Source organism: Manis javanica, chromosome 6 (assembly GCF_040802235.1).
Source record: "Manis javanica isolate MJ-LG chromosome 6, MJ_LKY, whole genome shotgun sequence".
NCBI lineage: Eukaryota > Metazoa > Chordata > Mammalia > Pholidota > Manidae > Manis > Manis javanica.
Window position 1 is genome coordinate 13,074,273 of NC_133161.1, and position 13,227 is coordinate 13,087,499.

Here is a 13,227-nt window from a genome sequence, read left to right on the forward strand (position 1 = left end):
TCTTCTTTCCTGAGGCCTGCTGCAGGGAGCGGAGTGTCTCAGGTGACGTGTGCTTTCACTCCTCCTGTGCTGTTGGGTGTTAGCTGTCTGAACTCTAGTTTCCCTTTCAGTCTTTTCCAAAGTGGAAAGGGTTCTTAGAACCAGAAGTTTATATAAAATTAGTCTGAAAAATGTTTTACCAGTGTATCATTAAACATTTCTTAAGTGTCCTACATAGTATCCTCAAGAGGTATTTGTAGCTTTCATTTTTATGCATAGCTATCTTAGGTGATTTACAAAAGAAATTAAGCAGACACAGTCTTTTTATTTTATTTTTAAATTAAATTAATTATTTTTATTAAAGTTTCATTGATGTACAACCTTATGATAGTTTTACATAAATAACACTGTGGTTTCAGCATTCACCCATATTATCAAGTCCTCACCCCCTCTGTTAAGGTCTCAGTCTGTCAGCATAGTAAGATGCTATAGAGTCATTACTTCAGGCACAGTCTCTTTACCTTGAGAATTTATAATGGATTGCATGGAAATGGACAAACATTGAAAAAAGTAAGTGAATATAATATAAGATCTGTGTTTATAGATAATAAAGAGGAAAAGTTAAATCTAGTATTTGAGGACAACTTGACTGAAAATTGTAAACAAAAATTTGTTCTTTTAAATTAAAAAGCCTTCCACCTCCAGACAGTACACTCTTTCCATGAGAATAGTGTGCGGGAGTCTAAACTTCTCTCCAGGAGAGGGAAGTGAGTTTCAAGGCGTCCTCAGCGGTCCATCTCTGCCTCACCTCAGCTCCTCCTCCTCTGCAGATTCTTACAAAAGCTGATACCACTTGCCTTAGGCAGAGTACAGACCTGAGAACCAAGGCAGCGTCAACTCATCCTCTGCTCACCACCTCACCACCTCACCACCTCAGGAAGCTCTCCGTGTCAGTAGTGTCCCCACCCCCTTGCACAACCCTTAGTTTGTGACACACATTCTCAGGAAACCCACACTGTGACCTTTCATATGTGCACATCATTTCATGCTTCCAGGAAGTGCCCCAGCATGGTGCAACCGCAGTAGCTTAGTTCAGCCTGTCCCCCCACTGCACAGGAAACCCCTCCGTACATACAGCCAGTACACTCAAAATTATTGCACATATGTGCAGGCTGGCTTGAATCACTGGAGTGTGTGGGATTTTAACATGTTAAAGTCATTAAATGTTGGATGAGTGACTGTATGCTTGGCCCATTTCTCACCTACTAGTATAGTTGTCTTGATCTGAGCTACATTACTGAAGTAAACTTTCTTGACTAGACTTTTTCTTTTATCTTATTTTCTGAATCTTTTTGTTAGTTCTACTTTGTTTTTTTAGTTTTTAGTTTAGTTTTGTTTTCCTCTTGTAAAGTAGGCAATCAAAAGTATATTTCAGCTGAATTCTGGCAGTAAAACAGAGAAAAGCTGTTTAAAATTTATCAGTTCTTGTGAAAGTCACACCTGCAGGAAGTTTGGTGACTTGAGAGAGTAAAGAGAACCCCCTGAGACAGAGCCAGCAGCTTGAGGCCCCTGTCTTTAGCTCACATTGATATGTGCCAAACGGGGCTTAGTCCTGGGTCCTAATGAAACCATATGACATCAGGGACAAAGATTGTGGGCAGGAGAAAATATGGCAAAATAACTCTAATTGGAGAAATTTAAGGCTCTAGTTGCCATGCTGAAATGCTAGATGTTCAATAAATATTTGTTGAGCAATAAAAATTACTAATTTTATTTAATCTAGCCCCCAAGTACACTATTTTTAATATTCTGTGTGATGAAGCAGAAAGTATGCATATCTGCCAAATACCCAAATCTGAATAATTGTCGCTTGTCTGCAGTGCACCCAACTGTGCAGGTGCTTTTCCTCAAGAAGCTGTATTACTTTGGTTGACAGAAGTGCTTTATTTATGCTTTCTACCTTGTCACACAGAATATTAAAAAAGAAGTGGACTCGGGCCAGATTTAATAAAATTAATAATATTTACTGCTCAGCAAATATTTAGTGAGCATTGAGCATGTGCCAGGGATATTATGTGAAATTGGCTTAAAGCTGGGAGTGTGGAAATAAAGTATACAGTGCTTACTGGTATAGGGGATGTAACTTGTGATTCATGCTAAGGCACAGGAGTTTCACCCACCACTACTTTTGCACCATCAATGGACAAGTCAAAGGGAAAAAGCAGATAACGTTTCAGTGTTATGCAGATAGTTTTGACCTTGTGGACCTTTTTGCATTGTGTTGCCTTATCTACGGAGTGCTAAATCACTTTTCAACATCACCAGGTTTCCGAGAGGGTGGGCAGAGGTTGTATGAGAAACAAAGTCTGACAGACACCAGCAGGGACTGACTTGCTCTTGTTGCAGATCTGGAGCAGCAACCGTTTGTTTCCCAGTGCAGAGGAAGCCACTCTTTTCCTTGGAACACTGGATACTATTTTCCTCTTCTCCTATGCAGTGGTAAGTTTTAGAATTCTAAAGTTTTAAGTTGAGGAAAGATGTAAAAGGAAATGACTCTAAACCTTTTGAAGTTCATGAAGGACTTTGAATTTGCTGGCTGAGGAGAGTTCAATATTGCTGATGTGTATATCTTGTGCCCTTGCCACCCAACCATCCATCCATGCATTTGATAAATATTTATTGAGCACCGGTGCCAGATACTTTCCTAGTAGTAGTCATTAGTGAGTATCACAGGAAAAATCCCTACCTTTATAAAGCTTATATTGGGGTGGGTACTAAGGGAGCTGGGTAGTAACACAGTGTTATAAATAAGTAAATTATGGAGCATATTTAAAAGTGGTAAATGCTGTAGAGAAAATTAAAGCAGGAAAAAGGGTATAAATAGCCCTGGATGGGTTGTAGTTTTAAGTAGGGTGGCTGGGGCAGCCCTTGTGTAAAAAGAGATTATTTGAACAAAGACCTGATGTGGGTAAGTGAGGTCACTGTGACCAGGTATGAGTGGCAGGAGTGAGGCTGAAGAGATCATGGGGCTCAGATCTGTAGGGCTTTGGTGCCTTGGTCAGGGCTTTGGCTGTAACCCTGAGTGAGAGGGGAGCCCTGGAAGGTTTTGCACGGAGGAGTGTCAGGATCTGGCTTACATCAGGAGGGGTGCACCTGACTCTCTAGGAGACTAGTCTGTAGGGGAGAACAGGGAGATGAGTTAGTATTCTAATTTTGAGGTGAAGGATGATGGTACCTTGGTTCCAAGGATAGCAGGAATAAAGGTAGAAGATGGAGATTTTAGCTCTGCTTTGAAGGTAGAGCTAATAACATTTTTCTTTGCTCAACATGTTCTATAAGAGAAAGAGAGGTGTGAAGGACAACTCACGGGTGGAAGCGTCACAGTGGAGTTGAGGACTGGGGGAAGGGCAGGCTTTGGGAGAAATCACTTTTGGAAATGTCACATTTGAGATACTATTATTGCCCAAATGACGAAGAGTAGACACTCGTTTATGATTCTGGAGTTCAAGGTCAGGTTCAGGCTGGCGGTTCAGACTTCAGAGTCCTTAGCATATAGATGACTTTCAGAATTCTGAGCCTGGATGAAATCATCAGGAGGTAGGAGAGGATGGGGGAGAGGAGGGACAGCTGAGCTGTAGGGCTTCCAGTGTTTAGAGGGCAGGAGGATGAGGAATGGCAGGGGAGGCTGAGGGGGGCAGAAAGGAGGAGAGCCTCCGGGGGCTGGTATACTGGGAGCCATGCTAGGAGGGCAGGGGCTAACTTACTGTCTGAGGTGGTCTTTCGGGATTGGGCTGCCAGAATCTCTGTCTGGTTGTAGGGAACTCTGGTGGCTGCTCAATTAGAGCTGTGGGGCCAGTGGCAACAGCGGGAGCCATGCACTGAAGGAGCAGTCACATCTTTTCTTCTAGCATTATCTTCCCTCTTTAAAATGTTATAAAAAGTCTTTTCTTTATGAATGTCCATGTGATGTGAAAAATACTGGGTGCAAGTCCCAAAGTCATCTCTAAGTGTTCATTTGGGTAATTATTAGCATCTCTTTTCTTCAAAGAGGAAACTTAGAGAAGCAGTTGGAGCAGATCTTAGGTCATTTAGCCTCACTACTTCCCTGGGTGTTTTCTGTTCGAAATCCCAATGTATAGTCGTTTGTCTTAGGCTGGAGCAGTCCAGTAATGCTTCTCTCCAAGCCTTCCATGGAGTATTTTAAGAAGCTGGAAAGACCACATCTGCCACTGTCCACTAGCTATGTTAAACTTGGTTTTGAAATGGTATTAACCTTCTGTTGACATTTACAGAGTTATGATAGTAATACCTACCTGCAGGATTATATCGGTTTAGGAGATGAAAGATAAGTGCCATGAAGAATCAGCTATCACAGTTCTGTGTATTGAGCTGCATCGCCTTCTGTACCTTCCAGGCATTGTACAGGCATTTGGAGCAACAGAATAAATTGATTCTGTAATCTGAAACATATTTGAGAGCTCTTCTTCACCCCCTTTACTGTATGTAGCATGAGAGCGCGTGAGTGACTGCTATCGAACATAGAACCTAATGCTTACTGGTATCTCTTTTGAGGTAGTGAAAGCTTGACACTTGTGAGGGAGAGACATTTATTATGACATACATCATCTAAATATTCTCTAGTATAGATAGAGTCCATTTACTAAAAACACTTATATCTGAATTTGGCCTACTTACTCTGCTGTGCTGGCCTTGCTTCCCCTTGTGGTGTGTAGCACAGTGGCTAAGATCAGGGGCTTCCTGAGGCCTGGACAGCCTGCGATTCAGTCCCTCTTCTGCAGTTTCCTAGCGATTATTTCTCAGCTGCAGCTTCCGCATTTGAATACCTCCACCAAGGGCTGTAGACAGGGTTATAGGAGTCACCGTGAGGCATTTGGAATAATGCCTGTCTATAGAGGGCAAGCAAGATCCATATTTGAGTTTTGTTTTTTTTCTTCTTTCCTTCCTGTCTTCTAATGAATTTAGGTTTATAGTCACAGTATTTATTCCTTTTACATATTTATGAAAGAAACCTAAAATATGGTGTCTTGGTTCTAGTCTGCCTTGCTGCCATGACCTCAGCATTTTAATTTCTGCTACTCATAGGGAGGAGAGCAGAATGCAGGACATTTGTAACCATCTTCAGCTAATTATTGTCTCTGCCTCCCTCCTCTCCCTGCCTCATGATGTCATGAAACCCAAGGGTCAGATTAAACAGGCAGTGCATGTGTCCCAGAAGCTTCTGTTCTGCAGGACATGTAACACATCTTAATTCAGAATGCAAATGGCCAGGAGGAATCCCTTTGGGTAAGCAGATAACTGGTGCCTAGGAGTATTTGTTCTAGAAAATGAAATACATTTATGTGCTTGTTTTGTTAGAATTATTGGGTTTTTTTTCCAGTCTCCATTTAGGAAGTTAGGGGATGAGGTAGAACCAAAGTTTCCACTAGATGGTGATGACTTACTTGTGCATTAGATGTTTATAGTGTAGTGTGCAGAAGCCCATTGTCATTTCATGAGACATTTGTGAAACTGATACAGACAGCTCATCTAGGCATGAGGATGAGGTTTACTTTTAAGTTATCTCAGTGTTTTGTGTCTCATTTGCTTTGCAGTGCATTTTACTTGTTCAGGCTGTGTTGTTTTCAGAGTTGTAAAATAAAATGCTGTGTTTTTAGGGCCTTTTCATCAGTGGTATTGTTGGAGATCGGCTTAATTTACGATGGGTTCTGTCTTTTGGCATGTGCTCTTCTGCATTAGTGGTAAGTCGGAAAGATATTATTATTATTATTGTTACTATTTTGGCCAGATGTTTTAGAATCCAAGTAATCCCCCCTGCTTTTATAGGTAGAATAGAAGAGTAAAATTACTCTTCATTTTCCCGATCCCTTTTGTGTGCCTTTCAGTTAGGGAGACTTCTAAAGTATGAGTTGGATCACGCCCTTCCTTGACTCAGTCACCTCACCGGTGAAGTCAGAGAGAGCATAAACAGCATGGCACTAGTGCTCTGCCGAACCTGCTCCCGGCCCGCGTCTGTCAGTGTGCCCCACCACCTTGTGGTGGCCAAGCTAAACTATTTTCCTTGGCCCTAGCATGCCAGGTTCCTTTCTGCCCCGGTGCTTTTGCTCCTGTTCCTCCTGCCGCAAGTGGCTGTCTTCAGCTCTCCATAGTCTAACTGAGCATCTCCTTCAAGTCATTGGCCAAATGACACTTCTTTCATAAAAGCCTGACTTCACGGACACCGCGGCTGGGAGGAACCATTCCCTCTCTCAGCTCCTGTACTGGTTATTTCTTTGCAGGCACTTACACTGTCTACTACTTGGCCTACTTACTGCTGTGTTGGCCTTGCTTCCCCTTGTAGTGTGTAGCACAGTGGCTAAGATCAGGGGCTTCCTGAGGCCTGGACAGCCTGCGATTCAGTCCCTCTTCTGCAGTTTCCTAGCGATGATTTCTCAGCTGCAGCTTCCGCATTTGAATACCTCCACCAGGGGCTGTAGACAGGGTTATAGGAGTCACCGTGAGGCATTTGGAACAATGCCTGTCTATAGAGGGCAAGCAAGATCCATATTTGAGTCTTTTTTTTTTTTCTTTTTCCTTCCTGTCTTCTAATGAGGAATGTTTACTGATTGAATAAAAGCATGGAGTTTAGACCCCACTACTGTTTTTCAGTGTCTGCATTTTAGAGATTGAAGCACTTTAATCACAGGCTGCTCATCTACACCTATACATACAATTTAAAACATATAAACAGATTTTGTGTTTTTTACATTTTTGAAAAGCTGATGTACATAAACTCATCCTTTTTGGTATGTGCTACCACCACCCTCTCCCCCCAGCCTCTGGCAACCACTGATTTTTTTGTCCTTAGAGTTTGGCTTGTTCCAGAATGTCATGTAACTGGAACCATAAGTATTATACATAACCATTTTTTGACTACAAATAAAGTATCCACTTGAGCAAAATGCCTGGAAAAAAGCAGTCACTTGATGAATGCTACTGAATGATTGAGCAGATCACAAGTCACATTGGCTCACTTAGTAGCTGCAGAAATAACACGGGTGCTTCCCAGTTATTTGGGAATGTGTGGGCATCAGGCTGGCCAAATGTACAAACATGCACTCATTTCCCACAGCACAGACCTGAGGAAGAGGGAATGGCAGTAGTTGTAAAATGAGGTTGAACAGCACGGACTTACTTTTTACCATTGAAGGTATAAGTTGGAGGGCTGATCATCATGAGTTATGTTGTTTGGCATCTTTGTCCCTCCAGTCAGTGGTGGCTTAGTGGCGTCTCACCTGCTCAGTGCTGCTCCGAGCAGAAGCATCTGAAGAGTTGGCCACACTGCTGTTGGGCCCCTGACATTTGGTTCCTGGAGTCCCGTCATGCGGGAACGTGAATGGTGAGCAAGGCTGCTACGAGTGTCCAGGTGGATGTTACATGTCCTTTTTCTTCCGTCTTCCCTTAGGTGTTTGTCTTTGGCACTCTCACAGAGTGGCTGCATTTCTACAACAAGGGCCTGTACTGCTGCCTGTGGATTGTGAACGGCCTGCTGCAATCCACTGGTTGGCCCTGTGTGGTTGCTGTTATGGGCAACTGGTTTGGGAAAGCTGGGTAAGCTACTTCCTTCCTCTTTAATTTCTGTTTTCAAGTAGTTTTAATGTAGGATTCTTCAGATTTGTCATCAGTTAACTTGACCCCTTCAACACTAACCACATCTTCCCACTATTTCAGAAAGTTACAGTAGTTCAGGGAACAATTTCACATCAAAGTATATTAGAAGTGGTGCAACCTTCTGGATGATGTAGCCTGGGGAGATGCATTCGTGACACTTTCCTGGTCATGATGGGATTTTGAGTGTGGCTGAGGCAGTACATCTCTCAATTAAAAAAAAAAATCTTCCCGTGAGAGAGCATAAATAATATAACATGATAAGATAAATCTCACATGCCATCCCACCATGTACCTTTCTGTGGATTTGGCCTTCTCTTCCCTTTTTTGAGACTCAGAGATCTAGTTTAACTTTCTTACATTAAAGATAAGGAAACTGAGGCCAAACGTTATTCATGGGTCTTGCCTAAGGTGTCGTAACAAAGGCACTAATAAGATGAAGATGAAGAATGCCAAACTTGGGGGCTTAAAAGCCCACATTGGACATTTATTCCCTAAACCTTCAAATAGTTACCAGATTATATATGAGTTTGTGTGTGGTGTGGGCTGTGGCATGAGGATGGGTGTCTGATAAAGTATCTTCTAGGCCCCCAGGAAGAAGAACCATATACCTAATTTACAGGATGGAAAATAAGTCGAGATACCAAAGACTTGACTTTATTGTTTAAAATTGTTGTGACACTCTGATTTCAAGAATATTATTACTTTGGATTTCTATCCTTTTTCCTGGGTAAATATTTATATGCTGTGAGATACACATTGATATCATTGATGGTTCTTTTTTGTTTATATACTCTATTAAATAGGATGCCTCAGACATTATTGCCACCATGGTGATGAGTGCATATTCTGACCAGTCCCTCTCTGTTTTCAGGTTTCCCCAGTGTCATAATGGAAATAATGATGCTTTCTGGCTAATGATCTGTCATGTTGTGAAAGTTCAGCTATAAAATGTCTTGTGGTTCGAACAAGCATCACTCAATGAGAATGCTGTGATTGTATGTCAGTGTGCTAGTGGTTTCTGTTTCACTCTAGCATCTCTGGTTTAACAATTGGTTTTAAGAGGTGTTTGTTCCCTTATGATATTTTAGTTTTCATTTGGTGTAGGTGTCTGCTTGTATACGGGTTATTTTTACTAATTTTTTCAGGTAATTTTTTTCATCCATGTTTTTTGAAAATTATATAAAATCCACTTGCTTATTGTAGAAAAGCCAGATAATACAAATGAACAAAGAGGAACAAATCAAAACCACCTGAAATCCTATCACTCAAGGATAATCACTTTGACACATATCATTTTGAGATAATTCTTATGTGACCTTTATAAATTGGATGACAGTGGGTGTTTGATGGCAGTGACTGGACAGGCTGACCATTTCATTGTTTCTGTGGATCAGTCACAAAGAAAAAAATTCAAGAAAGCCTTTACAGTTTGTTTTTGAAAGTGGGACAATTTATTTTTAAATGAATAGCGCTATTAAGTGAAATTGATGATGTGCTGCTTGAGACACAGTGACTTTTCCTCTGAAGCATAACAGTAAACCAAAAAGTATCAATAAGACTATGACAACTTAGAATCATGGCTATTTTCAGCCATTTTCTTCTAAAATCATGTCTTTGGTCAGCCAGTGCTGGTCAGAGCCTGACCTTCCAACTCTTTCCTCCTGGGTCCTCCTGTAGGTTTTGTGTATTTTAGGAAATTGGGGCATTTTAATACTGGGGAGGAACATAGAGATTACATAGGTCAAATTATTTCTTTTCCAGGTGAAAGAAGTTGGGGCCCCAGGGAATTAAGTGACCAACTGAGGATATTGCCTTAAAAACTGTTAGCTTGGATCAGTGAGTCCTGCCCCTTCTCAATTGTCAGGGTCATACTTTTTTTAAATAATTTTTTTTATTAAGGTATTATTGATATATACTCTTATGAAGGTTTCACATGAAAAACAATGTGGTTACTACATTCACCCATATTATTGAGTCCCCCTCATACCCCATTGTAGTCACTGTCCATCAGTGTAATAAGATGCCACAGAGTCACTACTTGTCTTCTCTGTTCTACACTGTCTTCTCAGGGTCCTACTTTTTAAAGCCCACTTAGGGTAATACAGTATGTGCACTTGCACAGCACCAAGCCCTTTCATACAGATCCATGTACTCAGTCTTTTGAGGGGCACAGTTAGTATTTTCCACTAGAACACTGAGCCTTAGCTGTGCCTTGCTTGAGATGTCACAGCTGGAAGCAGCAGACCAGGACTTCTGAACAGATCTTACTTTTCACCATGCAGTGCTGTCTCCCTGTTCATTTCTAAGATTCCTTCTGTCTCAGTGAGGTTATAAAAATGTTCAAAGAGCTAAAAAATCTAGACCTAAACACAACATGTTATTAATATGTATCAAATAGAATAAAATACAAATTTGAACATTAAGAAATTAGCTTTTCTTAACTCCTTTTTCTTTCACCAGCTTTACTGCCATTGCATATATTCAGAGCTAATCATTTTCTCTAGGACTATTGTAATAGCTAGTGACCCTTCCATTGGAGTCTTTACCTACCCATCGATTTTTTTTAACAGCTTTACTGAGGTATACAATAAGCTGCACATGTTTAAAATGTCCCATTTGATGAATTTGGGTATGCATGCACCCTTAAAACCATCATCACAATTCAGATGACCCCATCACCCCTAGAAGTTTCCTCACGCCCCTTGGTAATTCCTGTCCCCCATCCCTCCTACCACCTCTCTCTTTGTCCCTTGCAATCTCCAGGCAACTACTGATCTGCTGTCACTTTAGATTAATGTGAATTTTCTAAAATTTTACATAAATGGAATATATAGTATGTATTCTTTCTTGCCTTTCTTCTTTCATTCAGCATACTTCTTTTGAGATTCATTCAGGTTGTGGATAGTTCATTCCTTTGTGTAGCTGAGTAGTAACTACTGTACCACAATTTGTTTATCTGTTCACCCGTTGATGAACACTTGGGTTGTTTTCAGTTTTGGCTGCTGCAGATGAAGCTACATAAACATTTGTGTACAAATTGATGTATGGACATCATTTGCTTTCCTTTCCCTTGGATAAATACCTTGGAGTAGAATGGCTGGGTCTTACGGCAAGTGCATGGGTATCTTTTTAAGAAACTGGCGGTCTCTCCCAAAGTGGTTGTGCCATTTTACATTCCCACCAGCAGAGTGTAAGGATCCTAGTTGCTGTTATATCCTTGCCAATACTTGGTCTTTTTGATTTTTGCTATTCTAGTAGATGTGTAGTGATAGCTCATTTTGGTTTTAATTTGCATTTCTATGTCTGATTATGTTGAGCATCTTTTCATACACTTATTTTATCATACTTTGTGTGTGAAGTATCTAATAAATTTTTTTGCCCCCTTTCAAAGTCTTTTTATTTTGAGATTATTTATATTCATACTCTTTAACATTGTATTGTATTATTTGTTTCATATTAAGTTTTGAGGATTCTTTATATTCCAGGTCAGTGATACACAAATATTTCCTCCCAATCTGTGACTTACATTTTGAATTCTCTTAATGGTGTTTTTCAGTGAGCCCCAAATTGAACTTTAGTATAATAAAATCTTAGAGTTAGGAGAGACTTTTTTGGGTATACTTTAAAAAAATATTAAAATGTTGATTCTTTGTAATGTGAACATGTAGTGTTTTGGCCATTTTGTAATTGCCCTGCACAAGAACCCCTTCTCATGCTGTTGTCTGGTTTTCCACTGTTCTCTGTCTTAGACGAGGTGTTGTTTTTGGTCTCTGGAGTGCCTGTGCTTCAGTGGGCAATATTTTGGGAGCATGCCTCGCTTCTTCTGTTCTGCAGTATGGTTATGAGGTATGTATCTCTTTCTAGCTTTTTCTTGAGTATATAAGCATTTTGTTTTTTAGGTAATTATATTGGCCATTTAAGACTTCCTAGAACTGTATTTGGGTGGGGCACAGCTTGTATTAAAAGCGGACAAACTTTTGACTAATTCAAGCACATAAGAAAACTATTCATGGGAAAGCATCCAGGTCTAAAGGCAACTTAATCAGCTGGGAAAAGTATTTGCAACTCATGTTACAAATAAAGAGCTAATGTCCTTATAAAGCTATAATCTTTATATATTATTTAAAGAGCACCTGCCAAATAATAAGAAAAAGACCAATAACATGCATAAAGAAATGTAAAGAATTTGAATGTGTAGTTCATGAAAAGAAAATAGAAATGGCTTGTAATCATAGGATGGTATACTCTACTTCACTCATAACTTATTCATTCATCCAATAAATATTTATTAAGCTCCTCTAAGTGCCCCTAGGCAGTAGAGAATAGAGCACTGGCCAAAAAAGACAAAAATCTCTGCCTTTATGGAGCTTGGTATTCATTGGTGGAGAAATGCAAATTAAAACTACACTAACAAAGAAAGAAAGAAGAAAAGCAAGCAAGCAAAAGAACTGTACTATATGTGTGTTAGATTGGTGAGCATCCTAAACTTTGATAATAATTTGTGTTAATGAGGATGTGAACATAAAGGCATTGTGGCCGGGAAAGGAACTAACCCCTCCTGGGGTCAACATGGGACTGTCTGTCAGAATCACAGCTGCTCTGGCAGAGCAGCTCCAACGCCAGGACTTAGTCCCACAGGCAAATGTACTTCAGTATGCACAAAGCCAGCATCTACGTGGCCATTTCTGTTCCACGTTGTTTGTGATAGCAAAAACTTGATAAACAAATGTCAACCACGAGGGAAATAGCCAAGCTATGATAGACTGTTCCTGCAGCTGTCAGGTAGAATTAGGGGCTCTTGTGGGCTGATAGGGAAGGAGCAGGGTGGTATGTTAAGTGAAGAAAGCAAAGGGGCAAACTGTTTGTTGAATGATGCCATTTGTGTAAAAATGGAGGATGGGTTGAAGAGTATATATTTATATTGGCCTGTATGTTTCCAAAACAATCTCTGGGAAGTGAAAATTAAATAACAGCAATAGCTATGTGTTGGGAAAATGAGGATTGAGCGGTGGGAGAAGGGGCGGGAGGAAGTTTGTACTATATATATATCTTTTTGTTGCTTGGATCATGTGAATTGAATGTATTGCCTATTCAAAATTCTAAATAATTAAAGGTAAGTACATTGCTCTTTTAAAAAATAGATAAATTTTTAAACAGCTCACCAAGTATTTGGTCTCAGTCAGGGTCACTGGAAAGTCCTTCCTCTGTTCACAGTCGCCTTTTCTAGGCTCCTTAGCATCGCACCTGGATTGTACTAATTGGTTCAGGTGGGAATTTCAGTTCACCTTATGCACTGCTCCCAGATTTGACTTCTGGAAACACTAATTTGTCACTGACGCGTCCAAGAATTCAGACTGTCTGTCCACCTCATGCTCCATTTTCTGTCAATTAAAATTCAGCTTGGCAGCCTGGCTTTTGAGATTTTTTATTCTTGATGTCACCTTTCCAGATCAGTTTTATTCCCTTCAACAGATGCTCTCTGCTTTGACCGTAGCTCATTCCCACCCTGTGCCTTTGCTTCACTTTGCCAGGAAGACAACCTATCGCTTTTTTAGCCCTTCCTTTAGACCTTATCTCACT

The 13,227-nt window shown here is 40.5% G+C and overlaps 1 protein-coding gene across 8 annotated transcripts in view; it reads left to right on the plus strand.

Moving 5' to 3' along the window:
- The window catches only part of SLC37A3 (solute carrier family 37 member 3), a 75,296-nt gene that overhangs the window by 12,815 nt on the left and 49,254 nt on the right, over positions 1-13,227 (plus strand). For 7 of the 8 annotated variants that reach the window (XM_073238352.1, XM_073238353.1, XM_073238355.1 and 4 more), the window contains exons 4-7: positions 2,386-2,478; positions 5,655-5,738; positions 7,442-7,587; positions 11,397-11,493. In XM_073238352.1, coding sequence (XP_073094453.1) covers positions 2,386-2,478; positions 5,655-5,738; positions 7,442-7,587; positions 11,397-11,493 — 420 coding nt within the window. The remainder of the gene's footprint in view (positions 1-2,385; positions 2,479-5,654; positions 5,739-7,441; positions 7,588-11,396; positions 11,494-13,227) is intronic. The other variant, XM_073238354.1, reaches the window with a different exon arrangement.